At 41.7% G+C, this 14580-nt stretch overlaps 1 protein-coding gene across 3 annotated transcripts in view; it reads right to left on the bottom strand.

The window, feature by feature from the left end:
• The window catches only part of reps2 (RALBP1 associated Eps domain containing 2), a 240108-nt gene that overhangs the window by 86334 nt on the left and 139194 nt on the right, over positions 1–14580 (bottom strand). For all 3 annotated transcript variants that reach the window (XM_063051049.1, XM_063051048.1, XM_063051050.1), the window contains 3 exons: positions 9872–9978; positions 4475–4625; positions 503–566 (listed from right to left, as the gene is read on the bottom strand). In XM_063051049.1, the coding sequence (XP_062907119.1) occupies positions 503–566; positions 4475–4625; positions 9872–9978 (322 nt within the window). The remainder of the gene's footprint in view (positions 1–502; positions 567–4474; positions 4626–9871; positions 9979–14580) is intronic.

The following is a 14580-nucleotide window of genomic DNA, read 5'->3' as shown; positions in this document are numbered from 1 at the left end:
ATCTCATCACTATTTTCCCAATTTAATCTGAGTCCCTAGTTCCCATGTGCAAAAAAACTACTAAAATATTAACATAAACACGAGGAAATCTTCAAACGCTGGAAATTCAAGCAACACACATAAAAATTGCTGGTGAATGCAACAGGCCAGGCAGTATCTATAGGAAGAGGTACAGTCGACATTTCCGGCCGAGATCCTTCTTCAGGACTAACTGAAAGAAGAGATAGTAAGAGATATGAAAGTGGGAAGGGAAGGGGGAGATCTCATGCACTTCCTATAGATGCTGCTTGGCCAGCTGCATTCACCAGCAATTTTTATGTGTGTTGACTAAAATATTAACTGCCGCTTCAACTAAGATTAAAATTTGCCAGATTCAGTCCACCATTATAAAATCCATATTGATCAGGAAAACAAGATGCAGTAACTGTGATTGACATGCTGATGGATGCAGCTGGAAACTGCAGGTGACAAGGGTGAAAAAGGTAAATAGAAGTTGACTTACCATATGTGAGAAAGTTCAGGGATAGGAAGCTTCGACTTGGTGAAGAGATCCTTAGCAACACACCCTGTAAGAAAACTTGGGTTAATTGGTGACAAAAACTGTGTGAAAATGAGCACAGAAATAACTTCAAATCCGTAAATCTTTGAAGATTGCATGCTGCTTAATTTAAACCCAAGGGATAATACACTCTCTTTGAACTCAAAGTATCACAGACTATTAGCACTGGCCTTGTAGATTAAGAAGAAACTAAAACAACTTAAATGCATCTTACCTTATCAACTCTGAAGATCTCCCAACCACTGCCACCAAACTCAACAGTTCCCTTACCCAGCATTGCTCGCTTCTACCTCCTAGTCAAGGTCCACAAACCTAATTGTGCAGGTAGACCCATTGTCTCTGCCTGCTTCTGTCCCACTGAACTCATCTCATGCTACCTCGACTCCATTCTATTCCCCTTGGTTCGGTCTCTTCCCACCTACATCCATGACACTTCTCATGCTCTTGATCTCTTCAATAACTTTCAATACCTTGGCCCTGACCTCCTCATTTTCACCATGGATGGCCAGTCTCTATATACTTCTATTCCCACCCCCCACCCCCCAAAATCAAGGCCTGAAATCTCTCTGCTTCTTTCTCAATAAGAGAATCAATCAGTTCTCTTCCACCACTGCCCACCTTCATCTGGCAGAATTGGTTCTCACCTTCAACAATTTCTCCTATGGCTTCTCCTACTTTCACCAGACCTGAGGGGTAGCCATGGGCTACCATATGGGCCTCAGCTATGCTTGCTTTTTTGTTGGCTATGTAGAAAAGTCCATGTTTCAAGCCCCCCAACTCCTCCTCTGTAAAGTCCAGTAAAGCTCCCCAACTCCTCCTCTGCTATATTGACAATTACACTGGTGCTGCTTCATACTGAGCTTGTCAATTTCATCAACTTTGCCTCCAACTTCTACCCTATGCTTAAATTCACTCAGTCCATTTTTGACACCCATCTCCCCTTTCTTGATCTCTGTCTCCATCTCTAGAGATAGCTGTCAACTGTCATCTTTTATAAACCTATCGATACCCGCGGTTATCTTGAGTGTACTTCTTCCCACCCTGTCTCCTGTAAAAATGCTATTCCCTTTTCTTAGTTCCTTCGTTTCCGCTGCATCTGATCCCAGGATGAAACTTTCTTTTCCAGGACATCAGAAGTGCCCTCCTTCTTCAAAGAATCGGGCTTCCCTTCCTCCACTATTGATGATGCCCTCACCCACATCTCCTCCACCCCATCTTCCCACGGCCTTAACAATGATAGAATTCCTCTTGTCCTTAACTATCACCCATCAGTCTTTGCATCCAACACATCATTCTCCGCAACTTACGCCATCTCCAAAGGGATCCTACCACCAAAGATATCATTACCCCATCCCCTCCATTTTCTGCAGGGATCATTCCCTCCATGATTCCCTTATTGATTTGCCCCTCCCCACTAATCTCCCTCCCTGCAGGTGGCTAAAATGCTGCACCTGCCTATTCACCTCCTCGCTCACCTACATTCAGAACCCCATTCAGTCCTTCCAGGTGAGGCAACTCTTCACCTGTGAATCTGCTGGGGTTGTCTATTGTGTGCTGTGCTCCCAATGCAGTCTCCTCTGCATTAATGAGCCCCACTGTAAACTGGGGGACCCACTTCGTTGAGCACCTCCATTCTATCTGCCAAAAGTGGAAATTCCTAGTGGCCAAACATTTGTTCTGATATGTTGGTCCATGGTTTCCTCTTGTGCCATGATGAAGCCATCCTCAGGATGGAGGAGAAAGATCTTATATTTGTTCTGGGTAGCCTCTAACCTGATAGCATGAATATTGATTTCTCCTTCCGGTACAAAAAAATCTCTCCCCCTCCCCTCTTCTATTCCCCACTCTGGCCTCTTACCTCTTCTACCTGACTACCATCTCCCCCGGGTCCCCTCATCCTTCTCTTTTTCCTATGGTCCACTCTACTCTCCTATCAGATTCTTTCCTCTCTAGCCCTTTCATCTTTCCTACTCACCTGGCTTCACCTATCACCTTCTGGCCTTCTTCCTTTCCCTCTCCCCAGCTTTTTATTCTGTTGCCTTCCCCTTTCCTTTGCAGTCCTGAGGAAGGGTCTCAGCCCAAAATGTCAACTGTTGATTCATTTCCATAGATGCTGCTTGACCTGCTGTGTTTTCCCAGCATTTTGTGTGTGTCGCTTAAAAAGCATCTTATGGATTAAATGGAAATTGTTCACATTTTGTTAATCTTTTATTCTTTTATACAGTATATGCAATGCACGCTCAATCACTCATCCATTTCTGTAAAGCCTTCTGACTCCTGTTGTGTGGCTCTTGCACCCAGTCTATATTTTTTGTTCACTCAACATTTTCTAAATTCCCTGTATCTATCAGTTTGAATACCCTCTGGTTAATGGAAGAATAAGAGCCAATATTGGTCACATCAGGCTCAGAGGATCTGGAACAAGACAAACAAAAAGCGTGCAAGCCATTGAGGGGTCATGAGAGATGAAGAGGTGTGACAGACAAGGGTTCGGGCTTGAGATCTCTGTTGGAATCTTGGATTCAGGTTTTATTGGGGGCTAAGGCCACCAAGGTTTTGGAGCAATAATATACAATAGCTTTTGATAGCAGTGAGACTCGGGACCAGTAAGGAAGGGATTTATTGCTGCAGAAATTCATTTCCTGAACACCAGTTGAACTCTGGTTCTGAAATTTTGTTTTATTGGGAAGCAGAAATGGTGTGAGAAGGTGGACGACAACAGCTGAAACACTGCTTGCTCAGTGAGAATACCAGGGCAGTATGTACTGAACAAATTCAAATAAATTAAATGAAGGGGTTAATTACATAATTACCCTTAGACTTTAACCTCCATTCCACGGGCATACAACAGGCTTATCATTAAATAGGAAATGGACAAAATAAAACATGGACAGGGAACTTACTGATAAATGTTAACTTGTCATATTCTTCAGCAAGCTGCAAAACAAAAAAAAACTAGCCAAAATCATAATTCAGCTTGTGGTATTAGGTTCCAGTGTATGACACTGGCAGATCTCTTGACTAATTCCTTGTGGACCTAGATTCAGGACAGGTGTCAGGCTTTAATTGAAATCATCAGTTTGTGAGAAGAGTGCTTTCCAGAAACCACATACTTTCGGAAACTGTTACTTTTATTCAGGAGAAAGACTTTAATTGATTAACCACTGCAAGGGCACCAAAGCACCTGTAATACTCCTTACCGCCTTCCCTTTTACACTGCCTTCAAAGGACATACTTAGAACAGTAACAATTGGGATTTTAGGACATATCAACCACTTGGTATCAGTTGTGGTTAACATTCTCAGAAAGTTGCAGGCTCATGGGCCACAGATCTGTAAACAGAAATCAAATTTGACAGTGCTAAGGAAGTGATGTATTGTTAGAGGATCTTCACGTGGAGGACATCTAAAAACCAAGGCCTTATCTCTCTTTTTCGTACAGTGGATTAAAAAAGATCCCATGCAACTGTGTTCCACATGAGCAGTGATTTTTTTTCTCTTTGTTTCTAGGGTCCAGGCTAACATCTAACCCTCAAATCAGATCACTAAACCAGGTAATCTTGCCATCATTACAATGCTGTTCATGGGATTTTTCTTGCACTAATTCCTATTTTATAAGTGTGTACATTTTAAAAATATTACACCAGAGAAATTCTGCAGATGCTGGTAATCTTGAGCAACACATACAGAATGCTGGAAGAACTCAGCAAGTCAGGCAGCATCTACGGAGGAGAATAAACAGTGGACATTTTGGGTCGAGAACCTTCATTGCTGAGTTCCTCCAGCATTTTGTATCTGTTGCTTAAAATTAGTACTATTGTTTGTAATATGATCTTGGGATATTAATTGAAAATGAAAGCTTTTGTGTAAACACACTTTCATTTCTCTCTTACTTTAAATGAATAAAGCATGTTACCAGAAATAAGGGATTTCGTATCAGGCTGTAGAGATTTAAACTGATTGAGGTAATACTCTCGTTGTTCTTCAGTTATCCTCCAGGGGTCATCTGTGTAATCCGAAGCATCTTCCTGCAGTTCCTGATCTGGTGGTTGGACAGAATTTTGTTTCTGTAAAGAGCAGAAAGACAAGGGCTGTAGTTAGCTGCAGATCAGAATTTAAAGGCATCCACCCTTAATTAGGGATGACCTTGCACATGTAAAAATCTGTGGAAGCTGTTGTCAATTTAAAATTCATGGCATGATAAAATCTTTTACTTCCTCTTGGTAATAATTGGGCCAAGATTCCAGAAACTAAACATAAGAATTGCAGCTTTTTATCTTCAGCCCTGTTGAAGGGTTTCGGCCCGAAATGTCAACTGTACTCTTTTCCTAGATGCTGCCTGGCCTGCTGAGTTCCTCCAACATTTTGTGTGTATTGCATAAGAACTGTAACTTTAACTAGTATGTTTAGTTAGTGCCTCTATTCTAAACAGAGTAATTTTTATGGTGGGAGCACTAAAGGATTGATGAGGCAAATGTTGGAGTGATAATGATGAATGCTATGGAGCGAATGTGGACCCAGATTAAGATTCCACCCCCAAGAAGCTACCAAGTCTGCATATATTTAATAGTGCGGTGGGGAACATCATAAGGCAGGCACAATTCTAAGAGCTTGAAAGACCGTTGTATTGTTGCTGACTTATTTCCTGCAAAGTTGTTAACAGAAAAATTTACTCTACAAAGAAAAGCGTACTCAAAAAGTAAAGACCAGTACAAGGGGCAACTCTTCACAATGCTTCGCTTGTGGATGCAGGGTGGCAGACTGGAAGCTGCAACAAACGTCATTTGTTTAATATTTCACCTGCTGGAGAAGACAACTGGCATGTCGTTGAATAAATGCGTTCTCTTCAATGTCTCATTTCTGAGTATCTCATTACCCTCATTACAGGCTGCCTTCAGGCATGCTCGCTGCCAGAGTAGGGAACATATCTACACAGTAATCTGTTTGGGCCAGCGTTTCACATTCACATCATCATCTCTCCTTGTCAAGATGACGGGAAGTTATATTCATTTCTATTTGCTATACATGCGGAGAGAAGGCAGGGGGAGGAGGCTGAAGTCAAAATGCATCTTTATGCATGATTTTGTTCTGCTCTGAAACAATTAAATGTCTCTTTCTCTGGGCAATATTACACAGCTTTATTTCTCCTTTGGGTAGTTGTGACAGCATATATATATAAAAAAGCTCCATGGTTCTGCATGTACTTTGAAGTATTTGCTGCAATTCTATTTGGTAACTTAGTGTTTTGCTTAATGTGTTCCAGATTAATTCTTATTGTGAAACCCACATTGACAATAGTCCACGGTCAAAGAGGAAGGCAGCTGGCATTTTGCAGGCACAGCCAAGTCCAGGACAGGGAATTAGATATGTTTTGCTCCATTAAAGTGGGCATTGAAATGAACTGTGATGGGATCTCAGCAGTTTAAATGTGTCATCAGAATTCGCGGGTGCTATACAATTATGAGTTCTCCACCACAAATAGATTTTTTTTGTTTTGGCAATGCCACCTTTTCCAAAGCCATGAGTATCACATCTGGATAAGTTCACTAGCACAGGCAGCTGTCCCTCAATTCCAGCAACCCAGGTTTAAACTTTCTGATTTTCTCTGTGTGGGGTTCCTCTGGATACTCTGCTTTTCTCCCACACTGGCTACGGTAAAAAAAAATTACCGTTAGTATGGAAGAATTGTTGGGAACCTGAGACCTTGTTATAAAACTGGCTACAGTGAAATAAACGTGGCAACGAGACACAGAGGATTCTTCTATTTCATAAAACAGAAAGTGATTTCAAGTGCACTTTGGGCAATACTTCACCTCAAGAACTCATTACCTCCTGTATTCCCACACTACACATTAGCCGATGTCTTGGGGATTCAGTCAAGCACGGTTTCACAAAGAAAATGTCTGTGACCAAATACAGAAAGTAAAGCTTCAGAACGTACTGCAAAAACTAAACTCATTTTCACAGTGTAAAACATGATTGACAGAGGAAATGATGTAAAAGTTTTGAAGATGAAAATTACATCAGGCTGTCAAGTTGCAAAACTAGTGGTCAAGTTGAGCAAAACCAAAGTAGCATAGTAGTTAGCACGACGCTATTATAGCTCAGGAGCAATCTGGAGTTTGGAGTTCAATTCCGACACTGTCCTGCAACGAATCTCTGTATGTCATCCCCGTGCAATGTGTGGGTTTTTTCCGGGTACTCTGGTTTCCTCCCACAGTTCAAAGATGTACCACGTAGGTTAACTGGCCATTGTAAATTGTCCTGTGGTTAGATTACTGGACAGAGCTGGAGCGTCGTGGCTCGAAAAGTCTGGAAGGTTCTACTCCGCACTGTATCACGAAATAAACAAACGAATAAATAAATAAAACTCATCACCTCAGGAAATCTGGAGGGTTTCTTATTTAAGAAATGTTCTCAGTTGTTTGTTGTCTTCAGCCCACAGTACTATTCTCATCCGTATGGATGACTCACCTGGAGCACCTCCTCCAGGCTCATTTAACAAAAACCTTCTTTTCATTATATCAGAAATAAACTATTCACAAAATACACAAGAAATACAAAGCAGTACATGGTTTACTTTACATTTATAGTGTCATCATGTTAATACATTCACAGTGTCATCTCAATATATTCCACATAGAAAGTACCATTGCCACTCCTGTGTCCCTTTGAATGATACACAGTGGCAAGCAGAAAAGTTTGGGCACCTCAGTCAGAGTTTCTGTTACTGTGAATATTTAAGTGAGTAGAAGATGAACTGATCACCAAAAGTCATAAAGTTAAAGGTGAAATATTCTTTTCAACATTTTAAGCAAGTTTTGTGTATTATTTTTGTTTTGTACAACTGTAGAGTGAAAAATAGGAAAGGAGCACCATGCAAAAGTTTGGGTAGCCCAAGAGATTTGAGCTCTCAGATAACTTTTACCAAGATCTCAGACCTTAATTAGCTTGTTAGGGCTTTGGCTTGTTCACAGTCATTGTTAGCAAAGGCCAGATGATGCAAATTTCAAAGCTTTATAAATACTCTGACTCCTCAAACCTTGTCCCAACAATCAGCAGCCATGGGCTCCTCTAAGCAAGTTGCCTAGCACTCTGAAAATTAAAATAAATGATGCCCACAAAGCAGGAGAAGGCTATAAGAAGATAGCAAAGTGTTTTCAGGTAGCTGTTTCCTCAGTTCGTAATGTAATTAAGAAATGGCAGTTAACATGAACAGTGAAGGTCAAGTTAAGGTCTGGAAGACCAAGAAAACTTTCCGAGAGAACTGCTCGTTGGACTGCTAGAAGGGCAAATCAAAACCCCCGTTTGACTGCAAAAGACCTTCAGGAAGATTTAGCAGACTCTGGAGTGGTGGTGCACTGTTCTACAGTGCAGCGACACCTGCACAAATGTGACCTTCATGGAAGAGTCATCAGAAGAAAACCTTTCCTGCATCCTCACCACAGAATTCAGCGTCAGAAGTTTGCAAAGGAACACCTAAACAAGCCTGATTCATTTTGGAAACAAGTCCTGTGGACTGATGAAGTTAAAATAGAACTTTTTGGCTGCAATGAACAAAGGTATGTTTGGAGAAAAAAGGATGCAGAGTTTCATGAAAAGAGCACCTCTCCAACTGTTAAGCACGGGGGTGGATCGATCATGCTTTGGGCTTGTGTTGCAGCCAGTGGCACGGGGAACATTTCACTGGTAGAGGGAAGAATGTACATGGATGAACAATTAAATACCACCAAATTCTGGAAGCAAGCATCACACTATCTGTAAAAAAGCTGAAGATGAAAAGAGGATGGTTTCTACAACAGGGTAATGAACCTAACCACACCTCAAAATCCACAATGGACTACCTCAAGAGGCACAAGCTGAAGGTTTTGCCATGGCCTTCACAGTCCCCTGACCTAAACATCATTGAAAATCTGTGGATAGACCTCAAAAGAGCAGTGCATGCAAGACGGCCCAAGAATCTCATAGAACTAGAAGCCTTTTGCAAGGAAGAATGGGCAAAAATCTCCCAAACAAAAATTGAAAGACTCTTAGTAACACCCCCTTTGGCAAGCTGTGATACTTGCCAAAGGGGGTGTTACTAAGTACTGCCATGCAGAGTGCCCAAACTTTTGCTTCGGGCCCTTTTCCTCTTTTGTTATTTTGAAACTGTAAAAGATGGAAATAAAAAAGTTTCTTGTTTAAAATATTAAAATGTGTCATCTTTAACTTCATGCCTTTTGGAAATCAGTTCATCTTTTACTCGCTTAGCTATTCACAGTATCAGAAATTTTGACCGGGGTGCCCAAACCTTTGCATCCCACCGTACCCATAACTATTTTAGGGTTGTAACACAGGGCCCTCAGTGCCCAGTGGTGGCTTGATTTTGGACTGCACTTCTTCCCCATAAAGCCTTTGCATGATCTGCTCCACATTTGAGTCCATCCCTTGGCACATACAGTACACCTGCAACCTGGAATACGCCCGGCAGCAGCACTCTCTTTCGGATATCGCATTCTACTGGAAGACCAAAGGGGTTTTGAGAAGACTAAAATGTATCATTCATCCAGCTGATGATCTTCCAGCAGCACTTGATACTTGCCTTGGTAGGTGCCCCTAAAACAGAGAATTCTCTGTTATCCAGCAGCCCTGGAGGAACCTCAACAAAGATTTCTGCATCCCCTTCCAGGACTTTATTGCAAATGCACAGTCCACACACAGGTGGGCAATCTTCTCCTTTGCATTGCATCATGCATTGACAGTGAGCCTCTGGTTGTGCAGGAAGGATTTTGACAGGGAGGACCCTGCTCATCGCCAGCCAAGCAAAGTCTTGGTACATGTGGATGGGCTCTAGAATTAGGTATTCTGCCAAGTGTTTTTGAAAGTTTGCTCAGGAAACCATGCCTTGGGATCCACCATTATCTTCTTGCACAGGGTCTACAGGTCTGGAGTCCTGACCACTACCTGATGGAATTGCGATCAGAAGTGATTTTCTGCTGAAACTTTACTACAAAGGATAGGTTGGATGGCAAAGAGTAACTGAATGGAACATTGCGGGGCAATCGGGATCCATCTTTACAACAGTAGGGATTGATGAAACCTCAGAACAAAGGGGTCTGGATATCTCAGTTCAGTGCACATCTTGATGCAGCCAAAGTGGCCAGTGAAGATCAGGGCAATATTGAGTTCACAAAATAGCCTTTTCCTCACTTCACCATTTACACGAATGCACTTTTCCTCTTTTGTTAATCTCTCCCTACATTTTTGACTCAGATCTTAGACTTAGCTGATGAATATTCTTAAGAATTCAGAATGTTGGAAGTTTTTCTTTTACCTGAGCATAAAAAGAATATGGAAGCGAAGGCTTAGATTCATAGTTCCCATGGGATTGTCCTTCTGGATATACAACTGAGCCTGCAGTTGGGCTTCTTTCAAGAGTGACTGCAACACAAGACAAAGTGGTAAGTTATTTAAATTATAACATAATGTCATACAAGCAACAATTTACCATAAATGAACCATGAATTCGGTTAATTTGTAGTCATGTGCACCTGTCAATAGAATGCTCTAACATACACAATACTTCTTGGTAAGAGAATATGTGAAATATGATTCATACTTTATGAATCATAGGCATCAATTGCTTAAGAAACTTGACATGCAAAAACTAAAATGTTGTAAAGCCTAGCAAAAGAGGCAGATATTTCAGTTATCACTCTCGCATAGGCATTCCCAATGTGGGAGTCACAGATCCCTCGGTTAATGGAAGGGGTCCGTGGCATAAAAAAGGTTGGGAACTCCTGCTCTAGCATTCAAAGTAAAATTTATTATTATACATGCCACCACATACAACCCTGAGATTCTTTTTTCTGTGGGCATACTCAGCAAATCTATAGAACAGTAACTGTAAACAGGATCAATGAACACCAAACTCTGCAAATACAAATATATATAAATAGCAATAAATAACCAGAGCATAAAGTAACAAGGTAAAGGCTCCATAAAGTGAGGCCATCAGTTGTGGGAATATCTCAATAGATGAGTATAGTTATCCCCCTTTTGTTCAAGAGCCTGATGGTTGAGGGGTGGTAACTGTTCTTGAACCTGGTGGTGCGAGTCCTGAGGCTCTTGTACCTTCTACCTGATGACAGCAACGAGAAGACAGAATGGCCTAGGTGGTGAGGATCTTGGATGATGGATGCTGTTTTCCTACGAAAGTGTTTCATGTAGATGTGCCCAATGGTTGGGAAGGCTTTGCCTGTGATGTACTAGGCTAAATCCACTACTTTTTGCAGGATTTTCTGCTTAAAGCCATAGGTGATCCCATACTAGGTCATAATGCACACTTTCCACCGCACATCTATAGAAGCTTGTCAATGTTTTCAATGACATGCCAAATCTCTACACACTCCTGAGGAAGTAGAGGTGCTGTCGTGCTTTCTTTACAATTACATTGATATGGTGCGTCCAGGACAGGTCCTCTGAGATAGTGACACCCAGGAATTTAAAGTTACTGACCCTCACCACCTCTGATCCTCCGATGAAAACTGGCTCATGGGACCTCTGGCTTCCCTCTCCTAAAGTCTACAATCAGTTCCTCGATCTTATTGACACTGAGTGAGAGGTTGTTGTTGCTACATCACTCGGCTAAATTTTCAATCTCCCTCCTGTATGCTGATTCATCACCATCTTCGATATGGCCACAACAGTGGTGTCATCAGCAAACTTGTATATGGTGTTGGAGCTGTACTTAGCCACCCAATTATAGGTGTAAAGCAAGTAGAGCAGGGGGCTAAGTACACACCCCTGTGGTGCTCCTGTGCTGATGAAGATTGTGGAGGAGATGCTTTTGCCAATCCAAACCGACTGAGGTCTGCAAATGAGGAAAATCCAGGACCCAGTTGTACAAGGAGGTATTGAGGCCCAGGTCTTGGAGTTTACTGATTAGTTTTGAAGGAATGATGGTATTGCATGTTGAGCTGCAATCGATAAAGAGCATTCTGATATATGTATCTTTGCCGTCCAGATGTTCCAGGGTTGTAAAAAGAGCCAATGAGATGGCATCTGCTGTGCACCTGTTGCTTTGGTAAGCAAATTGGATCAGATCCAAGCTGCCACTCAGACAGGAGCTGATATGCTTCAATACCAACCTCTCAAAACACTTCTTCACTGTGGCAGTGAGCAATAGCTACCACACTCCACTTGGGCACCTGAAGCAGGTGGGTACCATACATTGCTGGAGTGAGAGATTAAGATATCCATGAAAACACCAGCCAGTTGGTCAGCACAGGTCTTCAGTACTCAGTCTGGACCAGATGCTTTCCTTGGATTCACTCTTTTGAAGACAGTCCGCATGTCACCTTCAGATACTGAGACCAGAGGATCATTGGGAGACATGGGGTGCGTGACTGTTCCTCCCTATTCTGGTGCTCAAAGCAAGCATGGAAGGCATTGAGCTCATTTGGAAGTGAAGCTCTGCTGTCCCCTTTAATATGTCACCAGATTTAACTTTGGTTAAGGCAGGAGGTTATAGCATTCAAACCCTGCCACAGCTGGCGAGCATCCCTCATTGATGCCAGTCAAGGTCGGAATCTCTATTTCACCCGTGAGATGGCTTTCCGGAGACCTCTTGTAGCACTCTTGATCTCCAGACTTGAATACCACTGATCTGGCTCTCAGTAAATTCCAGATTTCATGGTTCATCCAGGGCTTCTGATTGTGGTAAACCCTGAATGATTTTGTGGGGACACATTCATTTACACCTGTTTTAATAAAATTTGTTATGAACCTGCTGTAGTCATTCAGATCCTCAGGCAATCCTGTAACTGTTCTTCTGCCTCCTACCTCTTAGTTGTCTTGATCTCTGGAGCCTTGCTTCTCAGGCTCTCTTTGTATGCAGGTAGTAGTCCAAATGGTCCAATTTGCCAAAATGCAGTCTCGGAAAAGAACGATAGCCATTCCTTACCATAGTGTAGCAGTGGTCCAGTGTGTTGGGATCTCTGGTGCAACAGGTTATGTGCTGATGATAATTGGGCGGGGTTTTCTTCAAACAGGTCTGGTCAGAGTCACCATCTATAATTTGAAATGCGTTGGGATGGGCTGTTTCTTGCGTGCAAACAACATCATGCAGTTTCGCGAGTGCTTGCTTATAATCGGCCACTTATAATGAGGTTACAGTCTGTTATGCCAACAACTGTGACTCACTTCGGTGTCATCTTTCTCAGGCAGGCTTTGAGGTGAGTATCTGCACAGTCTTCCAAAATTGGTGCATCTAAAGATGATCTTTTGCATTGCTAATACTCTGCATACACACACAATGCAAAATGAAATAGTTGAGTTTCATGCTTGTGACAGTTACTTGGACATGGTTATGGAATTGTAGCCAGGAAGATGGATTCATTAAAAGTTACTTAACACATTTCTATGTTAACTTAAATTCATTGTGCGAGACATTTGTGTGCAGTTCAGCGTAGCACATCTGATGTGTTGGGGCATCACTTGTGCACCGAATGAAGGCACATTTCCTCCCATTCCATCAAAATATGGTGCCATTGGTTGCATCACAAAATAGGCAAAGGGCATATCATGTTGAGATGTGAAATAAATTGTCTCCACTTCAACACTGATATCTTGCAGAATCCATCTACCAGCCTCAATTTTCAATGCTAAGGATATCTGAAACCTTATTGCTAGTTGTTCCATCATAGTCTGCATATCAGTGCTGCCCACTGTGAGTACTGCATCATTGACAATCCCAGACCTTGCAATGGCATGGAGACAACCATTCCCCAGGGCTTATTCCGGGCTGACAATCCCGAGGGTGGAGATTGTCTACACACAGTGAGCTGGCATGTTCGCTAACCCTTTTTCCCTTTGTCCATAGCAGATTTTCATCCAACTGGCTGCCTTCAAACTTCTCTCAATGATTAGTGTTCAAAGGTGTTGTAGTTGACAGTTTTGTATTCAGCCCCCATTTCAGTACTTCATTCTGGGTGCAAATCATACAATTGCTATATTAACCAGTTTTTTTAAAAGCTGATTCTGCTCTTTTATATAGTTGACATGGTCCAAGGCACCAAAAAGGGGTGAAATCAATTTCACCCAATGTCTTCAGAGAAACCTTATATTGCCTAATAGATTTGAAAGGCTTTTAACGTAACGCTTTGTGCAAAACTCAAAGATTTCTGGAGATACTAACAAATGTTGGATTCTACCCAGAGTGTATATGCCAACTCTGTGGCTTCTTTACCAGCAGATGGTGGACACCATTTGTCTCCAAAAAAGAATGAGGAAAATTTGTGAAAATGTTAAAAGATCAGAATGGATATTTATTTAAAGTTTTCATTCCAGGCACCTTCTAAATCCCAGTATTTCTCATTTGTAATATTAAGGTGAAGGTTCACCAGGAGAAATCTGGTGAACACCATTAATAATATTAAACAGTGATATAGAGTGATAGTCCCTCCAGTTGCACTAATTTGATTTACAAAGTAGCATGGCTGATCAGGGCATTTTATATTGAAAATTCTAACAGATAAAAGGGATATTTGCTCTTTCCTCTTGTTTTTTTCCCCAGCTGGCACATTTATTTGGACAACCTTCAGTCTTTCTACTGCTTATTACTGAGTATTGCAGCATCTGATTGGAAGTCCTGCTCAAGGACATTCCCTTTGTGGTTTGGTACTTTGGAAAATGCAAGAGAGATTTGGTCTCCAGAACAGTGGTTCCTGGCTTTACAACAAAGGGTCTGGACAACACTGCATTGTTGATGGAAAGCTTAGCCTTGGCATCCCACTTTATTCCTGGATTGAAACTAAGAGGCTATCCAACAGATTATTTTGGAAAAAATTTGAAATTTAAATCATTTTCAGAAAGGTGTAATAGCAACCATTTATAATATAATTATGAAAATACGTCCAGACTTACCTAATAAAATTAAGAATGATTGGGAAAGAGAAGCTTACTTTACCTATTGAAAAATGGGACCAAATTCTTCAGTTAGTTAATTCATCCTCTGTATGTGCTAAACATACGCTGATACAG

The sequence above is a fragment of the Mobula hypostoma genome, chromosome 6 (genome assembly GCF_963921235.1).
Source record: "Mobula hypostoma chromosome 6, sMobHyp1.1, whole genome shotgun sequence".
Taxonomy (NCBI): domain Eukaryota; kingdom Metazoa; phylum Chordata; class Chondrichthyes; order Myliobatiformes; family Myliobatidae; genus Mobula; species Mobula hypostoma.
Note: the sequence above shows the minus strand (reverse complement) of the source record. Positions and strands in the feature narration are given on the sequence as shown.